The sequence below is a fragment of the Aegilops tauschii genome, chromosome 6 (assembly GCF_002575655.3).
Source record: "Aegilops tauschii subsp. strangulata cultivar AL8/78 chromosome 6, Aet v6.0, whole genome shotgun sequence".
Classification (NCBI taxonomy): domain Eukaryota; kingdom Viridiplantae; phylum Streptophyta; class Magnoliopsida; order Poales; family Poaceae; genus Aegilops; species Aegilops tauschii.
Window position 1 is genome coordinate 377,104,664 of NC_053040.3, and position 24,565 is coordinate 377,129,228.

At 43.7% G+C, this 24,565-nt stretch overlaps 1 protein-coding gene across 7 annotated transcripts; it reads left to right on the top strand.

Annotated features, from left to right (window-relative positions):
• The first annotated feature begins 1,491 nt into the window (after positions 1–1,491).
• On the top strand, positions 1,492–6,393 carry LOC109741435 (uncharacterized). Of its 7 annotated transcripts, none has more exons than XR_012187944.1 (7): positions 1,492–1,628; positions 1,712–1,792; positions 1,878–1,983; positions 2,315–2,362; positions 2,549–2,617; positions 4,008–4,109; positions 5,811–5,949. XR_012187944.1 is itself a non-coding variant. In XM_045229978.2 (4 exons), exons 1-4 carry the CDS (start codon positions 2,495–2,497, stop codon positions 6,208–6,210), a joined length of 369 nt encoding a protein of 122 aa, XP_045085913.1. In that variant the 5' UTR covers positions 2,345–2,494; the 3' UTR covers positions 6,211–6,393. The 7 variants fall into 7 exon arrangements, 1 of the variants encoding a protein (XP_045085913.1); XR_012187943.1 differs by having other exon boundaries at positions 2,556–2,617; XR_012187945.1 differs by lacking the exon at positions 2,549–2,617 and having other exon boundaries at positions 5,848–5,979.
• Positions 6,394–24,565: the final 18,172 nt, after the last annotated feature.

Sequence of the window (24,565 nt, forward strand, 5' to 3'; positions counted from 1 at the left end):
GGCCCAACTGGGCCCGTTCCCCTCGCCCATGACTATCCCGTCCTCCTCTGCTCTCTTCCCCGAACGCACCCGCAGCACGCCGCCGTGAACCACCGCGCCCGCCGCCGTCGCCTCACCTCCCGAAATTGTCTAAAAGCTCCGGCGAGCCATGCTGCATCTCCTCACCGATGAACACGAGCCCGGGAGCACCACAGCGAGCCTTTGAGCTCGTCACCGCCGCCTCTGTTCGCCGATCGCCGGCGTCGATTCGCCACCGTAACGCTTCCCCGAGCTTGCCGATGACGCCATCGGATGCGCCGTGAGCCCCTCTCCGTTTTCCTCCTGTTACCCTCTCGCGCTCGAGCACTAGCTAGCTATTCCGCCATCCCTGCCGCCGCCGCCACGCAGCTCGCCATCGCTAGCCATCCCTGCTGATCAAACCGAGCGCACGGGATGGTCGCCGGCCGGCTGACGTGTTCCTGTTTAATTAGTCGCTAACGACTCACTTAACTACGCTGAGGCGCTGACTAGTGGGACCCCCAACTAATTAGGTTAGTTAAACTCTCTGTTTAGGGTTAGTTTAATTCGCGTCTGCAAATCAATTCTCTCATCAGCTTTGACTGCTTCAAGCAGGCTACAAACTCAAAAAGGAAATTTCCTTACAACTGAGGTGTTGATGGCTGCACAGAATCTGGAAGCTCAGTTGTGAATTGTGATGGAAACGAAGGGAGGCAAGAAACTGTCAATAAACACAAGAACTGTGCTGGTAAACATGAAGGGTCGAAGCTTTGCAAATTTTCCACGTCACCTCGGAGTTTGTGGGCCAGTTGATGCAGGAAACCAGTAGAACATAGACACGAAGTTACATGAACTACAGGTGTGCCTTTTCTAAGGGCGTTGAAACTGTTGGATGAATTACAAATTCCATGGACATTGAACATATAAACAGCTCTAGGCAACCCGCCGTTCTACCGCACTTGCGAGCGTCGGGCATTTTCAACCTCACGATGGATTTACTGTTTGCATTTTTACCTTGTTGTCGATTGGCCAACCGTTCGTTGCATTTGCACACATCATGCCATTTTAAAACTCTATGACTGATGGGGTCGTGACTATATGGGGCCCATGAGCAGAGGCTGGGTTTCTCTCGCGGCTGCGTGCACGATTGGCTGGTAATTAGCTGTTTGTGATTGGGTGAGGTCGACATCTGTGGATGGGTTTTCGCTGGCCTACTCGACCGTGCGTTACCCTGCTGCTTTGGTGGCCCCGGTTAGCACTTGGGCCAGTGGTGCAGTGGCTTGGGTTATAAGTGGCTCGGGTGAGGGGTACTGGCACCGGATAAGAGTGTCGTGGGGGTGGGTCAACCATTGGTCAGAGGCACTGTGACCTAACCCGCGTGCCGCAGCCGCCTCCTCTCCTCCTCGATTCTTCTGCTGCCGCAGCCACCCCCCTCTCCTCTCCCCCAATTCTCCCACCACCGCCGCCGCCTCTCGTCTCATCCATGTAGCCAGGGCCTAGACGTCATCGGCTCAGTCCGCAGCGGTATGGATGAGGAGGCGAGAGCTTCAGAGGCAGGGGCGAGGAAGCAGAGAGTCCTTCCCGAGGGCGCCCCAACCTGCCAGATCTTCCAACTCATCGGCCCAGGCAAGGTAAAAATGTTGGATCCGGCGGTGGCTGGAATCCCTTATCGCCGGAGGATGGCGTGCATGACGTATGACCAGAAAATCAATAGGCAGATGGAGCAGGACGGGGTGACGATTCCTGGCGGCGTTCGCGTGTTTTGGCTAGCGGCCTGCACTTCCTTCTTCCCCTGGTGAGTTGTCCTTGATCTGAAAAAATATTTACTTCCCACTGATTTGTTGCTTGTCGGCGGGAGCCTGGGGCGCCGCCATGGCCAGTAGGAGAAGCACGGGTGACCGCTGCAGCTGAGCTTCCATGTAAGATAGCCCCGAGCCCCCGACACATCCTCTGCCACACCAACCTTGCAGCATCTGGCCTTTGCAGGTAACCACACCCCTTCACCCCTCCTTATTAATCTCCTCCCCTCTCTTTTCCACTCTTTTTTTGATTTAACGCCACCATGTCTCTCCTCTTTTGTGTAGATTCGTTTAGGTATCCACCTACCTACAAGTTGTTTGATGAAAATCCAAACTGCTGCAGGGGCAGATTAATATATGTGTAATAATATATGCTTGATGACCTGCTCAAATTTGTACTGACATTTACGTTCAGTCCTTGATTAGTTCTTTTGCAAAGCAGGTTCAACTGTTGAAAGCTATGGATTTACTGCTTGGCCATCATGTTTGAGCTGATATTCTGCTTTGTTTCTTTCTAGAGATATTCAAGAAAGAAGATAGTGCGACAAGGCTAAAGGGCTACTATGGTAAAAATCTTTCTTTCTTTTGTTGTGACCTGTCTTATTTGGTTCTATTGTGCATAAAGAACACTTGGTTTTATCAACTCCCAGCTTGATAGTTAACTGCTTCCATCTATCAACTCCCAGCTTGACAGTTAGATGTTTCCATCTTTATATTCTAATTTGATGTTTTTTGATTCACGGTATATGGAGGATGCAGGAAATGATGGAGTGCACGATGCTTCAGCAGATTCTGCATTATTGTCAAACGCCTTTCCTGAGGTGTTATTTGTTTACACCTGAGGATGAAAATAAAGTTTTATGTCCCACTAATTAGATCAACTGCTCAGGGAAAAAAAAGATGTGCCTTCTTTGCATTAGCTCCACCATGGTTCTGCCATATGTCTAATTACGATGCACCCTTTTCAGACCATTTCCACCGCACATGTGTGTTCGTGCTCATTTTTTGTTCTCTGACTTTTTGATCATGCCTATGAATGCCCATCGTATATATTTGTTCACTGTCTTTTGATCACAGTTGTGTATACACTCATGCCTACTGTATTCCCTGCATTTTTCCTCTACTATGCAAACTGCTTACCCTTGGACTACTAATTAAATCAAGCTTGCCACTTTGTACAGTGTGATTATTTCATGTATTTTTGGTATGTGTTAGCTATGACTTGACTGGCTCCAGTCTGGTAGAGAACACAATTAATTTGCACTTCCTGGAATAAAATTACTATTTGTGATTTTGGTATGGGCTAGCTTTGATTTGGATGATTTCAAGTCAGGAACATGAGTGGGCTAATGTATTATGCATGACCATGGGAAGACGGTATTTTCTATGGTAGAATTAGTGTGGTGGTATAAAATTATAAGTTCACTTCATGGTCGGTAGGTTCACCGCTGCATTTTGTTTGTAGATGCCTTGACTTTTAGGCTGTCACAGGTAGTCGCGCGTCGCCGCGGGCGAGTCTCTGATCGCCTTGCTCTGTTTCACTGTTTCAATATTTCCAACTTATTACATGAATGGATCTAAAATAACAAACTTTCAACATCGTATGATTTTTCTACGAGTTGATGGTTTTTACTCAACCATAAATGCTTCCATGATATGCTGGCACATTCTCTCACTTCATTCCTGGATTTTGCTGACAAGGATTGGAAATTTCTGTTACCCCCGAGAACTAAAAATTATCGACCACTCGATTACATGGTGTTGAATTATTTGAATGCTACCAATGTCTATATAGAAAAATAAGGAAACTTTTTTTTACTCTATTGAGCAATGAGTGCACTCTACAAGGTTAGCCTTGCTGCCATTGGTATTAAAGTACTAGCAATTATCTTTAGCTATTCTTCTTTCATCTATATCCTGAAGGAGACCCGATGGCATGGCTGTACAAGTGGCACCCCTGGTCAGGTGGACGTTGGATGCTTTCTTCAGTGTTTCTCTTTTCCCGCAGGCTTGATTTCCTTGTGGTCGTAACCCAACTCCCAAAAGTCAACGCTTTCTTGGAGTCCTAATCCATCTACTTGTCCCCCTCTCTGTTCTTTCTATTGTAACGCGATCTTTCTTGGAGTCCTAATCCATCTACTTGCTCCCCTCTCTGAAGATATCATGCTATGGGACTTTTCGGCAGAACCTAAACTATGGTTTTACTTGCAGCTCAGTTTTCACATCCTTCCCAGGTTTCAGAAAAACATAAACATGCTTGGATGTGTGTCCTTGCCGGCGACCTCGCTGTCTCCAACCCATCCGTCTGGACAGGTATTGCAACTCCTTCCCATCCAATTTATTCACTGTTCGTCCTCTCTGCTGTGATTTGGTAGTTGAAATCAATTCGTCTGGATAGGGAGGAGCAATTCCATAATCATTTACGCACCATGTATACTTCATTTTATTTCACGTATAACCTGTATATAATAAGAAAGAAAAGTGGGGTAGCTCCTCCGTTTCAGTGTTTTAGCCTGAAAAATACTGAGTTTCCCTTCAGATAATTTGAGTGATGCTGATATGATAGTTAACCATATAACCTTCATTTCATGTATAACATTACTTGAAAATTTGTATATATGGACCACCACAAAGAATAATCTCCCTTTAGATAATTTGAGTGGATGCCCATTTGATAGTTAGTCAATTATGCTAATAACGAGGGCCTCCGGACCAAGCTGCCTGCCTCAAAGAGCGCCTTTTTATAGGGGTATCATGACGACCTGTGTATTTCCCGTGATAGAAATTGTGATACACCTTCCTTTAGGTGCATTTTCATTCAGATGGTGATCCAGGTTTATTGGAGCAGTACATGCTAACCACCAACTTGTTTTCTGATCTTTAGTACAAGACTTCACCAAACTATCAATTGAAGTGCAGGTCAACCAAAACTTCATATACATAGGCTGAAAGATGATAACTAAAGACCATGGAAAAGATCACACCATCTTTTATCCCAGGAAAAATAACTGCATGGTCACTTGACTTTACAGACAACATGCTGCACTATTAACTTTGGTTTAACTGATCGACAATGCCTCTTTGCTATTAGTTATATACTAAGGAACATGCCTGTGAGTATATACTTAGGCTATGTATGTGATACCAGATTGTTAACATAATACTCTTAGTGAATCCCCTAATTTATGTTGTTCCTATGCTTTGGGAAACTACAACTGACATCCTTGACAGAAATACCTCCTTAACAATCATTCCTGCTTTTCTTTACCTGAAACTGTTTATCTGCTCTAGGCTCAAGGATCTGTGGTAGGTGTATTTAGTTTTCCTATGATGATGGCACATGTAAATTAAACCATCTATTGTGTTCTGCATTCCGTGCCATTGCCCATGGTCATTATGAACGTATGCTCGATGTTGATCTATTCCTATGAACGTATGCTCGGTGTTGTTTGTAAGTTGGATCTTCCTAAAAACCAGAGGATGTATTTTTCGCCAAAAATAAACCGTGTATTGTCAAACTTAGTTGAATAACTCCCAGATTTTACCTACTTCATTGTTTTTGTGACACTCACAGGTTGTTTGATAATAGGCCTAAAAACCAAGATGTTTGATAATAGGCCTAAAATCAAGATAAACTGATGTTTTCACCTTTGCTTTGCATCTGTGTTGACCAGAAGAAATTGCTTACAGAGTACCTTTCTTACAAAACCTTTCCTCCGCAATTGTATTAAGTTACTTTTGATACCAAACTTTTGTCCTAACCTCATTGTCAAACCTGATGACCTGATCCAGTTACTTACCTGTGTAAAGTGCAAACTTGTGTGCTCACTACCTATTCTTCTCTTATTGGAGATGCATTCACCTGCGTTCCATTCAAGTAACGGATAGGTAGTTGTTGCTAATTCTATTTATGGTGATTGCATGCATGGTTAACCTATCCTTTGTGTAGTATGAATATTATACACTCTTCATTTCTGTTTTCCCCTCCTAAGCCATTTATTCTGTCTACCGCAGGTAGCTTGCTATCCTCTCATCGTGTCTATTGGTGCAGTATCTCATATCCTCTCTCGAAGAGATGAGGTAAGGATTAAAGGACTACCAACTGAGTTCTACAGCTCACCTCACCAATAATGGAAGACATCCTCACCTCACCTATAATGGAAGACATCCCGAGTCATTGTTTTGCATGCTAGAAACAACAACTATCACGTTGGTGATTTCCCTGATATCTGGTTCTACAAGTGTGTCATATGGACCAATGAAAGAAAAGATATTTCGGAGATAATAACTATATGGGCTACTCCAAATGGTCTGACAGTGGAACCAACTTTTATAGGCCCTCAAGTACCTGTGGAAGTCTACCATGCAAGCATTATCCGACGATGACACTGCTTTTTCGTACATATCATCTTAAGACCATGGTCAGACTAAGAAGATGCCTAAATAAGGCATGAGGCTGCCTATATATAAGTGTTTTTCTATAAACTGATCTAAGTCATTCTACTATCTGTAAACCAATTTAAGTTATTCTACTATTTGTAAACCCGTCTAAGTCATTGTATTATCAGCAATACAATCCACATTGCATTATCTTTCATTCTACATATCTTACTTACTCACCACTAGCATCGCTTCTAACTCACTTTTTGCGCCATTGGCGCAACCGGGTCATCTAGTCTTCAGAAATAACGCTTAAACGTCTACTACGTAATCCGAACTATGCAACCATGCGTGCTAGCCTAAAATGGCAGTGCTTCTTTAGTTTAGTAAATAGTACAATGGTAGATACAAAGATTAAGTCAATCATCAGATTTGGAAGACGTAATAAGAACAAACTCTGGTGAGCAGGCTCGCCATCAGATCCAATAGATTCAGAATGAATACTACACGTTGTATGAGAGGAACATTGCACTTGGGGCGATATGATAAAAGGGGAGAATAAGAAATGTTTCTGATGAAAAGCAGCAGCCTTGGTTTCTTTTCCAACTAGATCGGAATCGCGTCTTGGCGCGAGGGTGCCGGTGTCAACATTTTGATCAAGCAGGTAATGCTAAGTAGTAGTAATTCAGGTTAAGCGTATGTTATTAATTTTGTTATCACTGAGAGTGCCATGGCGCTCAGAGCCAGGTCCTAATAGTTGTGCCTAAGCGTGTGTGCCAGGCGTGTTGTAATTATGGGACAAGCTTAGCATGTTTCATAATACAATAATTTGATTTTATGCCCATGATAAAACAGAAGTATTTTAGCTTGTTCAAGAGCAACAGGACATGAAGTTCAGTGTCGAAGAGTAGAGCCAGTGGCAGTGAGATTACAGGTGCATAGGAAGTCACATGTCATAGGACACATAGTTTTACATGACAAACACAATAGTTAATCCAGTGAAACATGACTAACACAGTAGTTAATCCATTGAAACACGACTAACACGGTAGTTAATCCTTTAAAATACATACTACTGGGCAAAAGAAAGCATCAATTACATGTTAGATAAGATAGTAACTTAGATAGCCAGATCGATGTACCATTATATTTGACTCATTCAGACCCCTATATATATATTTGAAAGCTGTGGATCACAAATAGAATTGGTGATGGCTACTACACATGGGACATAGATATATTGCAAAATGATTTAGCAGACTGATGTATCCTTCCTTTTGCTTGGGCATGTTGACCGTTTCCAAATAAATCTTTGCGTGCAGTGTATGCAAATTCGGTCCTAGCGCGTTTGCTGTCAAATTGTTTAGACAAAAAAAAGAGTTATCCTTCTCGAGTAATCACCACCCAAGATCCATACACATATTTTAGAATATACCTGGTCTCTATGGAGGAGTGCGCTCATCCGCCGCAGTTTGCATTTCATGGAAACATAGCTGTCAGGGGGTGCTATACATGAGATTTATTAATGGGCTCATGAAGAACCAAATAAAACAATTTGAGGAAGTGTCACACACCGACATTTTGTCGAGCGACTTGGATCCAGCAGCGGTGGATAGAGAGAGAGAGAGCACACCTGGCAAAGGCCTTCATTGTCCACTTCTGGGGTCGCGACCTGGTCCAAGACGGCATGGTCCTGCTTCCACCGCTGCTCGTGCTACTGAGCGATGGGGAGGTAACAACTGCTTTCAAATGTCGTGGTGGAGGAAGTGGCGAAAGCTCTCCTCTCCATGGCGCCCTTTCATCGACGGCGACACCTCCAGTCGGTCGGAGCAGTGTTTCCCAGAAGTCTCAATGGTGGGTACCTCTCTGCGAATCAACGAGAACTTATTTATTAGTAGCATCTAGTATAACAAAGGTTTGTACAAAATCCAATGGATATACAATAGAAGCAAAGCGATGTGGGAAGATATGGCCGCCAAATAATTTTAGCTGAACAAAAGGAAAAATCCTCAGCACTCAAATATACTTAAGTTTTTAGTCTCTCTATCAGATTGCACACATGAGCATAAATATTTGGCCCATATACCTAAGTACTAAATCTTATCCATATAAAGTAAGGCGTTTCTTACCACGAAGTCAATCTTGATGCCATTACAACAAATAGCCGTATGTAGCTACTTTTGCACAAACTAAGTACCAGCACATATATACTCTTACTCTTGATATGGAATAATCATATAGAGAGACACATGACATACTTTCTCATTTCAACATGGATTAATCACAGATCATCCCAAAAGTGTAGCTCAAGAAGATAAAGAATATGTGCATCCAAAAGGAAAATCAAGTAGGTCACAAAGTACCACATGTACCACCAGTGACACATGCGCATATCAAATAATCACAGGCTAGCTGATAGTAGAGAATAAATTATGCACGTGCAACAACAACACCAATCCAAGTTGGTGGCCTGATGGTAAACGTGCTGGTGGGTGCAAACCAAAGCATAAATTTGATTAAACTTTTAAAATACCATAGCTTCAATCTATTGATGATTTAGTTCACCTCTTCCCATACCTACTCCACTGGAAGCAAACCAAGGATGACCTACTCCCAAGATCCATAGCAAAGCTCATATTCAGAAAGGAAATGGACTACTAATACCTGCATTAATATGCACAAAAGTTTATATATTGTCCGAAAAGAGAATTCAATTCATAAACGGTAAACACTTATGAGTGAAACTTAAATAGTCCGTCCAATGATTCTTAACAGCAATCCACTTGTGGCATTTAAATCCTAACTAATCAGGGTAATTGTTCTTTTCTGACAAAAAAGGGTAATCATTCTTAATAGCAACCCACAACTACAAAACCAAGAAAAAACTTAGTAATTCTAACAGGCATGAATGAATAGCAAAAAGGGAACAGGATAGAGAGATACACACATAGAGCGTGAGCATGAGATCATCACAATAGCACCCCATGTTCAACGACTTGCAGCTCTGGCTTACCGCTCAGCTGACGGACACAACACCCAACGCTCACTGCATCCACGACTCTGCTGGTTCACTATATGGAGCAGCAAAAAAAGGGGTCAGAACTGTGTGCATGGACATCTGTGAGACATGAACCTGGGATGTAGTACCTGAGTGCACGCGCAACGCGAGTACAAAGGCTGATGACACTAGTAGAGCAGTGGCGTGAGCCGCGACCTGTGCTTCTCCAGTCGACGGAGACGGCACCCATCAGCGCATCGTGCTTGACCACCACACACACGCTGTCGCTACAGTTCACCTCCGAGAGAGCCCGGGAGGAGGCGCCGAGGCCATAGGGAGGAGGCGCCTCGAATCAAACACATTAAGAAAAGGATTCGCTCATGAACGAAAAGTCACTCTAATGGGCTATTACAACAAAAATAGACTATATTTAAATTAAAATGGGGCTACCTTATGTTAAATGTCTACTCCTCAGATGGAATTAATAGGAGTATTTGTTTAGATGGTGAATTGATTAAGTTAAATGTCTACTCTAGTGGAGCAGTTTTGAGCCACTAACTGAGAATGTTCAGGTTCTAAACATGTCAGGTTTCTGAAAATGTCCAGGTTTGGACTTATAGTTGTACTTCACAATACAGGACAACATGGATCTGACCAGCAATAGAAAAATAGAACAACAGAAAAACAAGGCACCACAGATCTCTACAAACTGAAAATTATACAGGCTGTCTCATACAGTAAAATTATGGAGTCGGATAAGACCTTTTTGTGTTACTGTCCTTCAGAAACGACAGTACAAGCTAAATTGTGGACAGTAAAATGTTGGGACCGGCACCCTCACGCCAAGACAGTAACACAAAATATGTAACAACTTTAGATACAAATAAAAATGTTCAGGGTTCACTGCATAGGGCTCAGATTCGCCTTTCCTCGATCATATAACCTACCCCATCATCTCTTATCACCAGATCAATCTGTTTATACAGTAGAGCTGCCCTGGTTATCGCTCAACAAGAATGACCATCCAAGGACAACAACAAGTATCACAGGATCAAAAAGGATTCTAGAGAGAGGGAGGATCCAACTTGATACCCACAGGTGCCTCGATTGCTCAAAGGCACACTAATTCCAGCCAAGGTAATCATCATCGCCCTAGCACGAACACCACTTGAGCATAAATAAGCAACACCTTTAAATACAAATAAAAATGGTTCAGGGTTCATTGCATAGCCGCCACGGACGCCATCGCCGGCGCCGTTGTTATTCCGCCCTCCTCCGTGGCCACTGCCGCCGTCGCCGTGGTTGGTCGGAGCCACCTGTGTGGGAGGGAGGGAGGCAGTTGTAGGAGCGAGTGAGAGAGGAGGTGGCGGCTAGGTTTTCATCGCGGGAAGCCGTAGTCATTTTATAGCCCCCTAAGCGAAATGACCCAGATGCCCTGGTGGGGGCACGGTATTTACATCTTGTTGCAACTGTAATTTTATCCGGCGGCCCAGGTCAATCGGGGTCAAAATCGGATGGCTCACGACGATCGGGCTCGAGATCGGACGGTCAGTATCGCGAGGGAATTTCGATCGAACGGCCGCGAGTCGCTGAGCTCTGAGGATTCAGGGTTCATTGCATAGTGGGCTCAGATTCACCTTTCCTCGATCATATAACCTACCCCATCATCTCTTATCACCAGATCAATCTGTTTATACAGTGGAGCTGCCCTGGTTATCACTCAACAAGAATGACCATCCAAGGACAACAACAAGTCACAGGATCAAAAGGATTCTAGAGACAAGAGGGAGGATCCAACCTGATATGCACAGGTGCCACGATTGCTCAAAGGCACACTTATTTCAGCCACTCTTAATCATCATCGCCCTAGCATGAACGCCACTGATCAATCTAGCAAATCCAGGAGCATAGCTGTAGGACTAGGGCATCCACATGTAAACCAGAGCATCACATGAGCTCCCTATGATAGCAACTAAACATGAACAGCAGCCTGGAAACCCTAAAATGGCATGGATCCACAACTATAGAGCTCAAGTAGGAACCGATGCATGAGTAGGGCATAGAGCATCAACCAGAGAGCACCACATCAATATAGCCATGGCCATGTCCCATACAGTAGCCGAAACAGAGGAGCAGGAGGAAGATGGACCTCACCGAGGGAGGTTGTAGCCGAGGCAGTACTTAGTGCGCGCCGGGGTTGCGCCTGAACGCCGTCCAACCGGCGAGGAACCGCGTCGGAGTTGCGCCTTGCACCGTCCCGCCGACGAGCACGAATGCATCAAACAACCAGTGTAAGAAAAGCATCGTTGTTTATCAGAAACAATTATTTAGGAATTACTATTTAGCACAAAATATACACACATCCAGCAGCACCATGAATTCAGTTGCAGAAAGATACCACAGGCAAGACACAACCATCCAAGAAATTAAATATGCAGAACCACCACTGATTTATCCAACAAAAGCATAGGATAATACAATCTAAATAGTAATGACAGAAAGCTTTAATCCATTGGCATCATATGGTATTAGCAAAATAAGCAAGATCAAACCTTAAACAATAGAAGATATTAAATCATTCAGGGTACTAATCAAGCCTTGTGACTGGCAACTGGTAAAACAAAAGCATACATTAAAGGCAGGTATGAAAGATGTGCTAATCTCACACAAGAGCACTCACGACAAATCACTAAGTTAAATGCGACGTGTTGATCCAACCAAAGACATATATGCAACCGAATCATGGTATTTACAACCCGCTGGCACTCATGCCTAGTGTTATTGATCCATACATGGCGTAGGTGCACTGCCACTGACCACTCCAACACCGTGCAGACAACCCTCCTAGCGGCATGGCACCCGCGAGCACCGTCACATGTGCCACTGTCAAACACTATCGTACTCATATCCATATCACGGAGTCATGCCACCTCTGTTTCCATCATTGCCAGGCAGGACGCCGACCAAAAAAATCTAGGTTAACTATTTGAATAGTAGCTACGGCCTCAAGTTTGGCACAATTGAAGAAGAAACAGGGAGGAGCGAGCTTTGGTGAGCTATATTAAGATTCATTTACATGCAATGCTATTGGAGGAACAACTAACTGATCATGATTTTGATCTATCATGACAATTCAATGGCCACCTCTTTCTTATTTTGTTCTCTCGTCCATCTTCAGTTAGTATAGGTCACTGATTACTATAGGTGCATCACCCAAAAAAAGTCATAATCTTGGTTCCGCCAGCAAGCTTTGCCTTGCTTGATAACATGATGTATACATGCTAAGGGTGATGATCTGCTTTGTTAGCCGTCCATGCATTAGCTGGCACTGCCTTTGGCAACACCACCTTAAGTTCATAGTTGATTGTCAAATAGCATGGACATTAATTAATATTTTCATGAGTTAATTTTAGTAAGAATATACATAATAATGGAGATTCTACCTCGGCAATTAAGCAACAAGTATCTCAGCAGTAGACAAGTTTCAACCAATGTGACGGAAGAAAACAAAGCAAAGCACTCACTACATGAAAAACACATACAACTCTTTGTTGGGGAACGTAGTAATTTCAAAAATTTCCTACCCACACGCAGGATCATGGTGATGCATAGCAACGAGAGGGGAGAGTGTGTCCACGTACCCTCGTAGACCGAAAGCGGAAGCGTTAGCACAACGCGGTTGATGTAGTCGTACGTCTTCATGATCCGACCGATCCAAGTACCGAATGTACGGCACCTCCGAGTTCAGCACATGTTCAGCTCGATGACGTCCCGCGAACTCCGATCCAGCAGAGCTTCACGGGAGAGTTCCGTCAGCACGACGGCATGATGACGGTGATGATGTTGCTACCGACGCGGGGCTTCGCCTAAGCACTGCTACGATATGATCGAGGTGAAATATGGTGGAGGGGAGCACCACACACGGCTAAGAGATCAAGAGATCAATTGTTGTGTAGAGGTGCCCCCTGCCCCCGTATATTAAGGAGGGAGGGAGAGGCCGGCCCTAGAGGGTGCGCGCCAAGTGTGGGGAGTCCTACTAGGACTCACAAGTCCTAGTAGGATTCCCCTTTCCTTTCCGGAGTAGGAGAGAAGGAAAGAGGGGGAGAGGGAGAAGGAAAAGGGGGCTGCACCCCTTGTCCAATTCGGACCAGAGGGGGGTGCGTGCCTCCTTCCTTTTGGCCTCTCTCCTCTATTCCCGCATGGCCCAATAAGGCCCAATACTTCTCCCGGTGAATTCCCGTAACTCCCCGGTACTCCGAAAATACCCGAATCACGCGGAACCTTTCCGATGTCTGAATATAGTCGTTCAATATATCGATCTTTACGTCTCGACCATTTCGAGACTCCTCGTCATGTGCCCGATCTCATCCGGGACTCCGAACTACCTTCGGTACATCAGAACACATAAACTCATAATACAAATCGTCATAGAACTTTAAGGGTGCGGACCCTACGGGTTCGAGAACTATGTAGACATGACCGAGACACGTCTCCGATCAATAACCAATAGCGGAACCTGGATGCTCATATTGGCTCCTACATATTCTACGAAGATCTTTATCGGTCAAACCGCATAATTACATACGTTGTTCCCTTTGTCATCGGTATGTTACTTGCCCGAGATTTGATCGTCGGTATCTCAATACCTAGTTCAATCTCGTTACCCACAAGTCTCTTTACTCGTCCCGTAATACATCATCTCGCAACTAACTCATTAGTCACAATGCTTGCAAGGCTTATAATGATGTGTATTACCGAGAGGGCCCAGAGATACCTCTCCGACAATCGGAGTGACAAATCCTAATCTCGAAATACGCCAACCCAACAAGTACCTTCAGAGACACCTGTAGAGCACCTTTATAATCACCCAGTTACGTTGTGACGTTTGGTAGCACACAAACTGTTCATCCGGTAAACGGGAGTTGCATAATCTCATAGTCATAGGAACATGTATAAGTCATGAAGAAAGCAATAGCAACATACTAAACGATCAAGTGCTAAGCTAACGGAATGGGTCAAGTCAATCACATCGTTCTCCTAATGATGTGATCCCGTTAATCAAATGACAACTCATGTCTATGGTTAGGAAACTTAACCATCTTTGATTAACGAGCTAGTCAAGTAGAGGCATACTAGTGACACTATGTTTGTCTATGTATTCACACATATATTATGTTTCCGGTTAATACAATTCTAGCATGAATAATAAACATTTATCATGAAATAAGGAAATAAATAATAATTTTATTATCGCCTCTAGGGCATATTTCCTTCAGTCTCTCACTTGCACTAGATTCAATAATCTTTTGGGGATCGTAGCAGAATTTTAAAATTTCCTACGCATCACCAAGATCCATCTATGGAGTATACTAGCAACGAGGGGAAAGGAGTGCATCTACATACCCTTGTAGATCGCGAGCGGAAGCGTTCCAATGAACGGGGTTGATGGAGTCGTACTCGCCGTGATCCAAATCACCGATGACCGAGTGCCGAACGGACGGCACCTCCGTGTTCAACACACGTACGAAGCAGCGGCGTCTCCTCCTTCTTGATCCAGCAAGGGGGAAGGAGAGGTTGATGGAGATCCAGCAGCACGACGGCGTGGTGGTGGATGTAGCGGGATCTCGGCAGGGCTTCGCCAAGCTTCTACGAAAGGGAGAGGTGTTGCAGGGGAGGAGGGAGGCGCCAAGGGCTGTGTTGTTGCTGCCCTCCCTCCCCCCCTTTATATAGGCCCCCTGGAGGGGGGGCGCCGGCCCTGGAAACCCATCTATGGGGGGGGGGGGGGCGGCGGCCAAGGGGGGAAACTTCTCCCCCCCCCCAAGTCAAGTGGGGCGCCCCCCACCCCTAGGGTTTCCAACCCTAGGCGCAGGGGGAGGCCCAAGGGGGGCACCCCAGCCCACTAAGGGCTGGTTCCCTTCCCTCTTCATCCCATGGGGCCCTCCGGGATAGGTGCCCCCACCCGGTGGACCCCCGGGACCCTTCCGGTGGTCCCGGTACAATACCGATAACCCCCGAAACTTTCCCGGTGGCCGAAACTGGACTTCCTATATATAATTCTTCACCTCCGGACCATTCCGGAACTCCTCGTGACGTCCGGGATCTCATCCGGGACTCCGAACAACTTTCGGGTTTCCGCATACTCATATCTCTACAACCCTAGCGTCACCGAACCTTAAGTGTGTAGACCCTACGGGTTCGGGAGACATGCAGACATGACCGAGATGCCTCTCCGGTCAATAACCAACAGCGGGATCTAGATACCCATGTTGGCTCCCACATGTTCCACGATGATCTCATCGGATGAACCACGATGTCGAGGATTCAATCAATCCCGTATACAATTCCCTTTGTCAATCGGTATGTTACTTGCCCGAGATTCGATCGTCGGTATCCCAATACCTTGTTCAATCTCGTTACCGGCAAGTCTCTTTACTGGTACCACAATGCATGATCCCGTGACTAACACCTTAGTCACATTGAGCTCATTATGATGATGCATTACCGAGTGGGCCCAGAGATACCTCTCCGTCACACAGAGTGACAAATCCCAGTCTCGATCCGTGCCAACCCAACAGACACTTTCGGAGATACCCGTAGTGCACCTTTATGGTCACCCAGTTACGTTGTGACGTTTGGCACACCCAAAGCACTCCTACGGCATCCGGGAGTTGCACGATCTCATGGTCTAAGGAAAAGATACTTGACATTGGAAAAGCTCTAGCAAACGAACTACACGATCTTTACAGCTATGCTTAGGACTGGGTCTTGTCCATCACATCATTCTCCTAATGATGTGATCCCGTTATCAATGACATCCAATGTCCATAGTCAGGAAACCATGACTATCTGTTGATCAACGAGCTAGTCAACTAGAGGCTTACTAGGGACACGTTGTGGTCTATGTATTCACTCATGTAATACGATTTCCGGATAACACAATTATAGCATGAATAATAGACAATTATCATGAACAAAGAAATATAATAATAACCATTTATTATTGCCTCTAGGGCATATTTCCAACATAATCTAGTTCACATCGCCATGTGATTTAATATCAATAGTTCACATCTTTATGTGGTTAACACCCATAGTTCACATCGATATGTGACCAACACCCAAATGGTTTAATAGAGTCAGTAATCTAGTTCACATCGCTATGTGAATAACACCCAAAGAGTACTAAGGTGTGATCATGTTTTGCTTGTGAGATAATTTCAGTCAACGGGTCTGTCACATTCAGATCCGTAAGTATTTTGCAAATTTCTATGTCTACAATGCTCTGCATGGAGCTACTCTAGCTAATAGCTCCCACTTTCAATATGTATCCAGATTGAGACTTAGAGTCATCTGGATCAGTGTCAAAAACTTGCATCGACGTAACCCTTTACGACGAACCTTTTTTCACCTCCATAATCGAGAAACATATCCTTATTCCACTAAGGATAATTTTGATCGCTGTCCAGTGATCTACTCCTAGATCACTATTGTACTCCCTTGCCAAACTCAGTGGTAGGGTATACAAAAGATCTGGTACACAACATGGCATACTTTATAGAACCTATGGCTGAGGCATAGGAAATGACTTTCATTCTCTTTCTATCTTCTGCCGTGGTCGGGCTTTGAGTCTTACTCAGTTTCACACCTTGTAACACAGGCAAGAACTCTTTCTTTGACTGTTCCATTTTGAACTATTTCAAAATCTTGTCAAGGTATGTACTCATTGAAAAAACTTATCAAGCATCTTGATCTATCTCTATAGATCTTGATGCTCAATATGTAAGCAGCTTCACCGAGCTCTTTCTTTGAAAAACTCCTTTCAAATACTCCTTTATGCTTTCCAGAAAATTCTACATTATTTCCGATCAACAATATGTCATTCACATATATTTATCAGAAATGCTGTAGTGCTCCCACTCACTTTCTTGTAAATACACGCTTCACCGCAAGTCTGTATAAATCTATATGCTTTGATCAACTCATCAAAGCGTATATTCCAACTCCGAGATGCTTCCACCAGTCCATAGATGGATCGCTGGAGCTTGCACATTTTGTTAGCACCTTTAGGATCGACAAAACCTTCTGGTTGCATCATATACAACTCTTCTTTAAGAAATCCATTAAGGAATGTAGTTTTGACATCCATTTGCCAGATTTCATAAAATGTGGCAATTTGCTAACATGATTCGGACAGACTTAAGCATCGCTACGAGTGAGAAAATCTCATCGTAGTCAACACCTTAAACTTTGTCAAAAACCTTTTTTCGACAAGTCTAGCTTTGTAGATAGTAACACTACTATCAGCGTTCGTCTTCCTCTTGAAGATCCATTTATTTTCTATGGCTTTCCAATCATCGGCAAGTCAACCAAAGTTCACACTTTGTTCTCATACATGGATCCCATCTCAGATTTCATGGCCTCAAGCCATTTTTGTGGAATCTGGGCTCATCATCGCTTCCTCATAGTTCGTAGGTTCGTCATGGTAAAGTAACATGACCTTCAGAACAGGATTACCGTACCACTCTGGTGCGGATCTCACTCTGGTTTACCTACGAGGTTCAGTAGTAACTTGATCTGAAGTTACATGATCATCATCATTAGCTTCCTCACTAGTTGGTGTAGTAGTCACAGGAATAGATTTCTGTGATGAACTAATTTCCAATAAGGGAGCAGGTACAGTTACCTCATCAAGTTCTACTTTCCTCCCACTCACTTCTTTCGAGAGAAACTCCTTCTCTAGAAAGGATCCATTCTTAGCAACGAATATCTTGCCTTCGGATATGTGATAGAAGGTGTATCCAACTGTCTCCTTTGGGTATCCTATGAAGACACATTTCTCCGATTTGGGTTTGAGCTTATGAGGATGAAACTTTTTCTTATAAGCATCGCAACCCCAAACTTTAAGAAACGACAACTTTGGTTTCTTGCCAAACCACAGTTCATACGATGTCGTCTCAACGGATTTAGATGGTGCCCTTTTTAACGTGAATGCAGCTGTCTCTAATGCATAACCCCAAAACTATAGTGGTAAATCGGTAAGAAACATCATAGATTGCACTATATCCAATAAAGTACAGTTATGGCGTTCGGACACACCATTATGCTGTGGTGTTCCAGGTGGCACGAATTTGTGAAACTATTCCACATTGTTTTAATTGAAGACCAAACTTGTAACTCAAATATATGTCTTCGCGATTAGATCGTAGAAACCTTATTTTCATGTCACGATGATTTTCCACTTCACTCTGAAATTATTTGAACTTTTCAAATGTTTCAGACTTATGTTTCATCAAGTAGATATACCCATATGTGCTCAAATCATCTGTGAAGGTTAGAAAATAACGATACCCGCCGCGAGCCTCAACACTCATCGGACCGCATACATCAGTATGTATTATTTCCAATAAGTCAGTTGCTCGCTCCATTGTTCCGGAGAACGGAGTCTTAGTCATATTGCCCATGAGGCATGGTTCGCAAGCATCAAGTGATTCCAAAAACCCATCAACATGGAGTTTCTTCATGCGCTTTACACCAATATGATCTAAACGGCAGTGCCACAAATAAGTTGCACTATAATTATTAACTTTGCATCTTTTAGCTTCAATATTATGAATATGTGTATCACTACAATCGAGATCCAACAAACCATTTTCATTGGGTGTATGACCATAGTAGGTTTTATTCATGTAAACAGAACAACAATTATTCTCTAATTTAAATGAATAACGGTATTGCAATAAACATGATCAAATCATATCCATGCTCAACGCAAACACCAAATAACACTTATTTAGGTTCAACACTAATCCCGAAAGTATAGGGAGTGTGCGATGATGATCATATAAATCTTGGAACTACTTCCAACACACATCGTCACTTCACCCTTAACTAGTCTCTGTTCATTCTGCAACTCCCGTTTTGAGTTACTAATCTTAGCAACTGAACTAGTATCAAATACTAAGGGGTTGCTATAAACACTAGTAAAGTACACATGAATAACATGTATACAAATATACCTTTGTTCACTATGCCATCCTTCTTATCCGCCAAGTATCTAGGGCAGTTCCACTTCTAGTGACCAGTCCCTTTGCAGTAGAAGCACTTAGTCTTAGGCTTAGATCCAGACTTGGGCTTCTTCACTTGAGCAGCAACTCGCTTGCCGTTCTTCTTGAAGTTCCCCTTCTTCCCTTTGCCCTTTTCTTGAAACTAGTGGTCTTTTCAACCATCAACACTTGATGTTTTTCTTGATTTCTACCTTCGTCGATTTCAGCATCACGAAGAGCTTGGGAATTGTTTCTGTTATCCCTTGCATATTATAGTTCGTCACGAAGTTCTAGTAACTTGGTGATAGTGACTAGAGAACTCTGCCAATCACTATCTTATCTGGAAGATTAACTCCCACTTGATTCAAGTGATTGTAGTACTCAGACATTCTGAGCACATGCTCACTAGCTGAGCAATTCTCCTCCATCTTGTAGGCAAAGTACTGTCAGAGGTCTCATACCTCTCGACACGGGCATGAGTATGAAATACTAATTTCAACTCTTGGAACATCTCATATGCTTCATGGTGTTTCAAAAAACATCTTTGAAGCCCCGATTCTAAGATGTAAAGCATGGTGCACTAAACTATCATATCGAGCTTGCCAAACGTTCATATCGTCTGCAGTTGCTCCTGCAATCGGTCTGTCACCTAGTGGTGCATCAAGGACATAATTCTTCTGTGCAGCAATGAGGATAATCCTCAGATCACGGATCCAATCCGTATCATTGCTACTAACATCTTTCAACTTAGTTTTCTTTAGGAACATATAAAAAACGGGGAGCAAAACGCGAGCTATAGATCTACAATATAGATATGCTAATACTACCAGGACTAAGTTCATGATAAATTAAAGTTCAATTAATCATATTACTTCAGAACTCCCACTTAGATAGACATCCCTCTAATCATCTAAGTGATCACGTGATCCAAATCAACTAAACCATGTATGATCATCACGTGAGATGGAGTAGTTTCAATGGTGAACATCACTATGTTGATCATATCTACTATATGATTCACGCTCGACCTTTCGGTCTCAGTGTTCCGAGGCCATATTTGCATATGCTAGGCTCGTCAAGTTTAACCTGAGTATTCCGCGTGTGCAACTGTTTTGCACCCGTTGTATTTGAACGTAGAGCTTATCACACCCGATCATCACGTAGTGTCTCAGCACGAAGAACTTTCGCAACGGTGCATACTCAGGGAGAACACTTATACCTTGAAATTTAGTGAGAGATCATCTTATAATGCTACCGTCGATCTAAGAAAAATAAGATGCATAAAAGATAAACATCACATGCAATCAATGTAAGTGATATGATATGGCCATCATCATCTTGTGCTTGTGATCTCCATCTCCGAAGCACCGTCATGATCACCATCGTCACCGGCGCGACACCTTGATCTCCATCGTAGCATCGTTGTCGTCTCGCCAACTATTGCTTCTACGACTATCGCTACCACTTAGTGATAAAGTAAAGCAATTACAGGGCGATTGCATTGCATACAATAAAGCGACAACCATATGGCTCCTGCCAGTTGCCGATAACTCGGTTACAAAAACATGATCATCTCATACAATAAATATAGCATCATGCCTTGACCACATCACATCACAACGTGCCCTGCAAAAACAAGTTAGACGTCCTCTACTTTGTTGTTGCAAGTTTTACGTGGCTGCTACGGGCTGAGCAAGAACCGTTCTTACCTACACATCAAAACCACAACGATAGTTCGTCAAGTTAGTGTTGTTTTAACCTTCACAAGGACCGGGCGTAGCCACACTCCGTTCAACTAAAGTTGGAGAAACAGACACCCTCCAGCCACTTGTGTGCAAAGCACGTCGGTAGAACCAGTCTCGCGTAAGCGTACGCGTAATGTCGGTCTGGGCCGCTTCATCCAACAATACCACTGAACCAAAGTATGACATGCTGGTAAGCAGTATGACTTGTACCGCCCACAACTCACTTGTGTTCTACTTATGCATATAACATCTACGCATAAAACCAGGCTCGGATGCCACTGTTGGGGAATGTAGTAATTTCAAAAATTTCCTACGCACACGCAGGATCATGGTGATGCATAGCAACGAGAGGGGAGAGTGGCACGTACCCTCGTAGACCGAAAGCGGAAGCGTTAGCACAACGCGGTTGATGTAGTCGTACATCTTCACGATCCGACCGATCCAAGTACCGAATGTACGGCACCTCTGAGTTCAGCACACGTTCAGCTCGATGACGTCCCGCGAACTCCGATCCAGTAGAGCTTCACGGGAGAGTTTCGTCAGCACGACGGCGTGATGACGGTGATGATGTTGCTACTGACGCAGGGCTTCGCCTAAGCACCGCTACGATATGATCGAGGTGGAATATGGTGGAGGGGGGCACCGCACACGGCTAAGAGATCAAGAGATAAATTGTTGTGTCTAGAGGTACCCCCCTGCCCCCGTATATAAAGGAGGGAGGGAGAGGCCGGCCCTAGAGGGGGCGCGCCAAGTGTGGGGAGTCCTACTAGGACTCCCGAGTCCTAGTAGGATTTCCCTTTCCTTTCCGGAGTAGGAGAGAAGGAAAGAGGGGGAGAGGGAGAAGGAAAAGGGGGCTGTACCCCTTGTCCAATTCGGACCAGAGGGGGGGGGACACGCCTCCTTCCTTTTGGCCTCTCTCCTCTATTCCCGTATGGCCCAATAAGGCCCAATACTTCTCCCGGAGAATTCCCGTAACTCCGTGGTACTCCGAAAATACCCGAATCACTCGGAACCTTTACGATGTCCGAATATAGTCGTCCAATATATCGATCTTTACGTCTCGACCATTTCGAGACTCCTCGTCATGTCCCCGATCTCATCCGGGACTCCGAACTACCTTCGGTACATCAAAACACATAAACTCATAATACAAATCGTCACAGAACTTTAAGCGTGCGGACCTACGGGTTCGAGAACTATGTAGACATGACCGAGACACGTCTCCGGTCAATAACCAATAGCGGAACCTGGATGCTCATATTGGCTCCTAGATATTCTACGAAGATCTTTATCGGTCAAATCGCATAACAACATACGTTGTTCCCTTTGTCATCGGTATGTTACTTGCCCGAAATTTGATCGTCGGTATCTCAATACCTAGTTCAATCTCGTTACCGGCAAGTCTCTTTACTCGTTCCGTAATACATCATCTCGCAACTAACTCATTAGTCACAATGCTTGCAAGGCTTATAATGATGTGCATTACCGAGAGGGCCCAGAGATACCTTTCCGACAATCGGAGTGACAAATCCTAATCTCGAAATACGCCAACCCAACAAGTACCTTCGGAGACACCTGTAGAGCACCTTTATAATCACCCAGTTACGTTGTGACGTTTGGTAGCACACAAAGTGTTCCTTCGGTAAACGGGAGTTGCATAATCTCATAGTCATAGGAACATGTATAAGTCATGAAGAAAGCAATAGCAACATACTAAACGATCAAGTGCTAAGCTAACGGAATGGGTCAAGTCAATCACATCATTCTCCTAATGATGTGATCACGTTAATCAAATGACAACTCATGTCTATGGTTAGGAAACTTAACCATCTTTGATTAACGAGCTGGTCAAGTAGAGGCATACTAGTGACACTATGTTTGTCTATGTATTCACACATGTATTATGTTTCTAGTTAATACAATGCTAGCATGAATAATAAACATTTATCATGAAATAAGGAAATAAATAATAACTTTATTATTTCCTCTAGGGCATATTTCCTTCACCCTTTACCTTCAGAAATTGCCTCATTGGTTGTATCCTTAAAGTAGTGGAAAATAATAAATCTTTGGTGCAATCAAATTGCCGCATTGGTTGTATCCCTACAGCGGTGTAAAATAATAAATCTTTTGTGCAATCAAATGACCAAATAGAAAGGCCTACACAAAAGAACATTGTATTCGAAAGAAATATGATTCGTGTCCTACCAGCAATCTGTAAGCACTAAGAATAAATATCCTATCTTGCCTAAAAATACAATAATTGCAGGTTACCTATTAATGCTGCCCTTCAATTATTCACATACATCATTTAAGCCCTTCTTCTTGGAATATGGAACTCTGTATCCAGCCAAAAGAGATACAAATGCATCAATTTGATGTTCATCACACAAAGGCCAGCTTGAACAGAGCATCTTCATAGTATGGCTAAGCAAACCCAAAGGGTGAGAATCTGCTGAGTTCTTGAGGGACTTGGAAGGATTGGCAGGAGAATGGTTCTGAAAAATGGAATCCAAAGTGAATGCATCATCAAAGGAGAAGCAACGTGCACATGTACACATAATATACCGCATAAAAATCAGGAAAGCAAAAGCATGTCTGAGCTTGCTGTGGGAAACATGCATGTACAGAAGATTTATATCACAACAAATGTCACAACAAAAATTAGTTACTTAGCCTTATCGATCTCTGCACACACACACACATACAAAGACCAATTACCTAACCAGCAGGCATAGAAAATTCTCAGTCAACGGATTTCCCAAACAAAAAAAAAATGAGAACCAGTCTCCATGATCTGCCTCAATCAATGAATTTTCCTGAACCAGGAGTAAGAACCATGTAAAAAAATTAGTGCAGCAATTAACTACACAAATAGTGGCATGTGCTAGGCTAATTGGTGCTGATTGTTGTTTTAGCAGCAGACACATGAATCTAGGAGGAGGGAGAGCAACGAGCTTACCAGGGGCAATGTGGTTGAGCAGCAAGGCTAGGTCGAGCAGCAAAGAACAACATCCCGTTCTTCCTGTACAATCTAGTGGCCCTTTTCTTCCTGCACATCCACAAGAGAAGATCAGACCAGACGTCAGCATTGGGGATTAGAGAGAGAAACTGGGAGAAGACGGACCTTGTTGAGCACACCAAAGAGTTGTGTCCCGGGCAAGCAGAAGCACGGGGCACAGAGCAGGTAGAAGCCAGCGAGGAATAAGAGGGAGCCGTAGCAACGCCGCTACAGGCCACCACCGCCGCTCCTGATGGCTCAGCCACCGCACATGTTCCTTGTGTTCTACTACAAGAGAAACCAGTTCTGCAATTGCTTGCTCATATTAAGAGTAAAGCTCTCAATTAACTAACAACGATTTCAATGCATGACTGCCAAAAGCATTGCTTCTTTTTTAGATATTATGATCCCAAAGTCTCTACATATAGACTTATTTAGTATAATCTTAGAGTCATCTACAATAGCATTCTGACCAAGTTGCGACCCTAGAGCAGCATAGCAACACAAAATAAATATACCAAAAGTTTAAATTAATGGGGATAAACAAATCAATGAAAAACAAAAGATGATCACTGATTTTATTGAAAAGTCAAATTAATCAT

Bases quoted from the DNA above. Each gene is read 5' to 3' on its own strand.
- LOC109741435 (XM_045229978.2), top strand. From the start codon at position 2,495: ATGTTTCCATCTTTATATTCTAATTTGATGTTTTTTGATTCACGGTAT. The intron at 2,618-4,007 runs GTGTTATTTGTT...TTTTACTTGCAG, and splicing joins TGTCAAACGCCTTTCCTGAG to CTCAGTTTTCACATCCTTCC. The intron at 5,877-6,132 runs GTAAGGATTAAA...CAACTTTTATAG, and splicing joins TCCTCTCTCGAAGAGATGAG to GCCCTCAAGTACCTGTGGAA.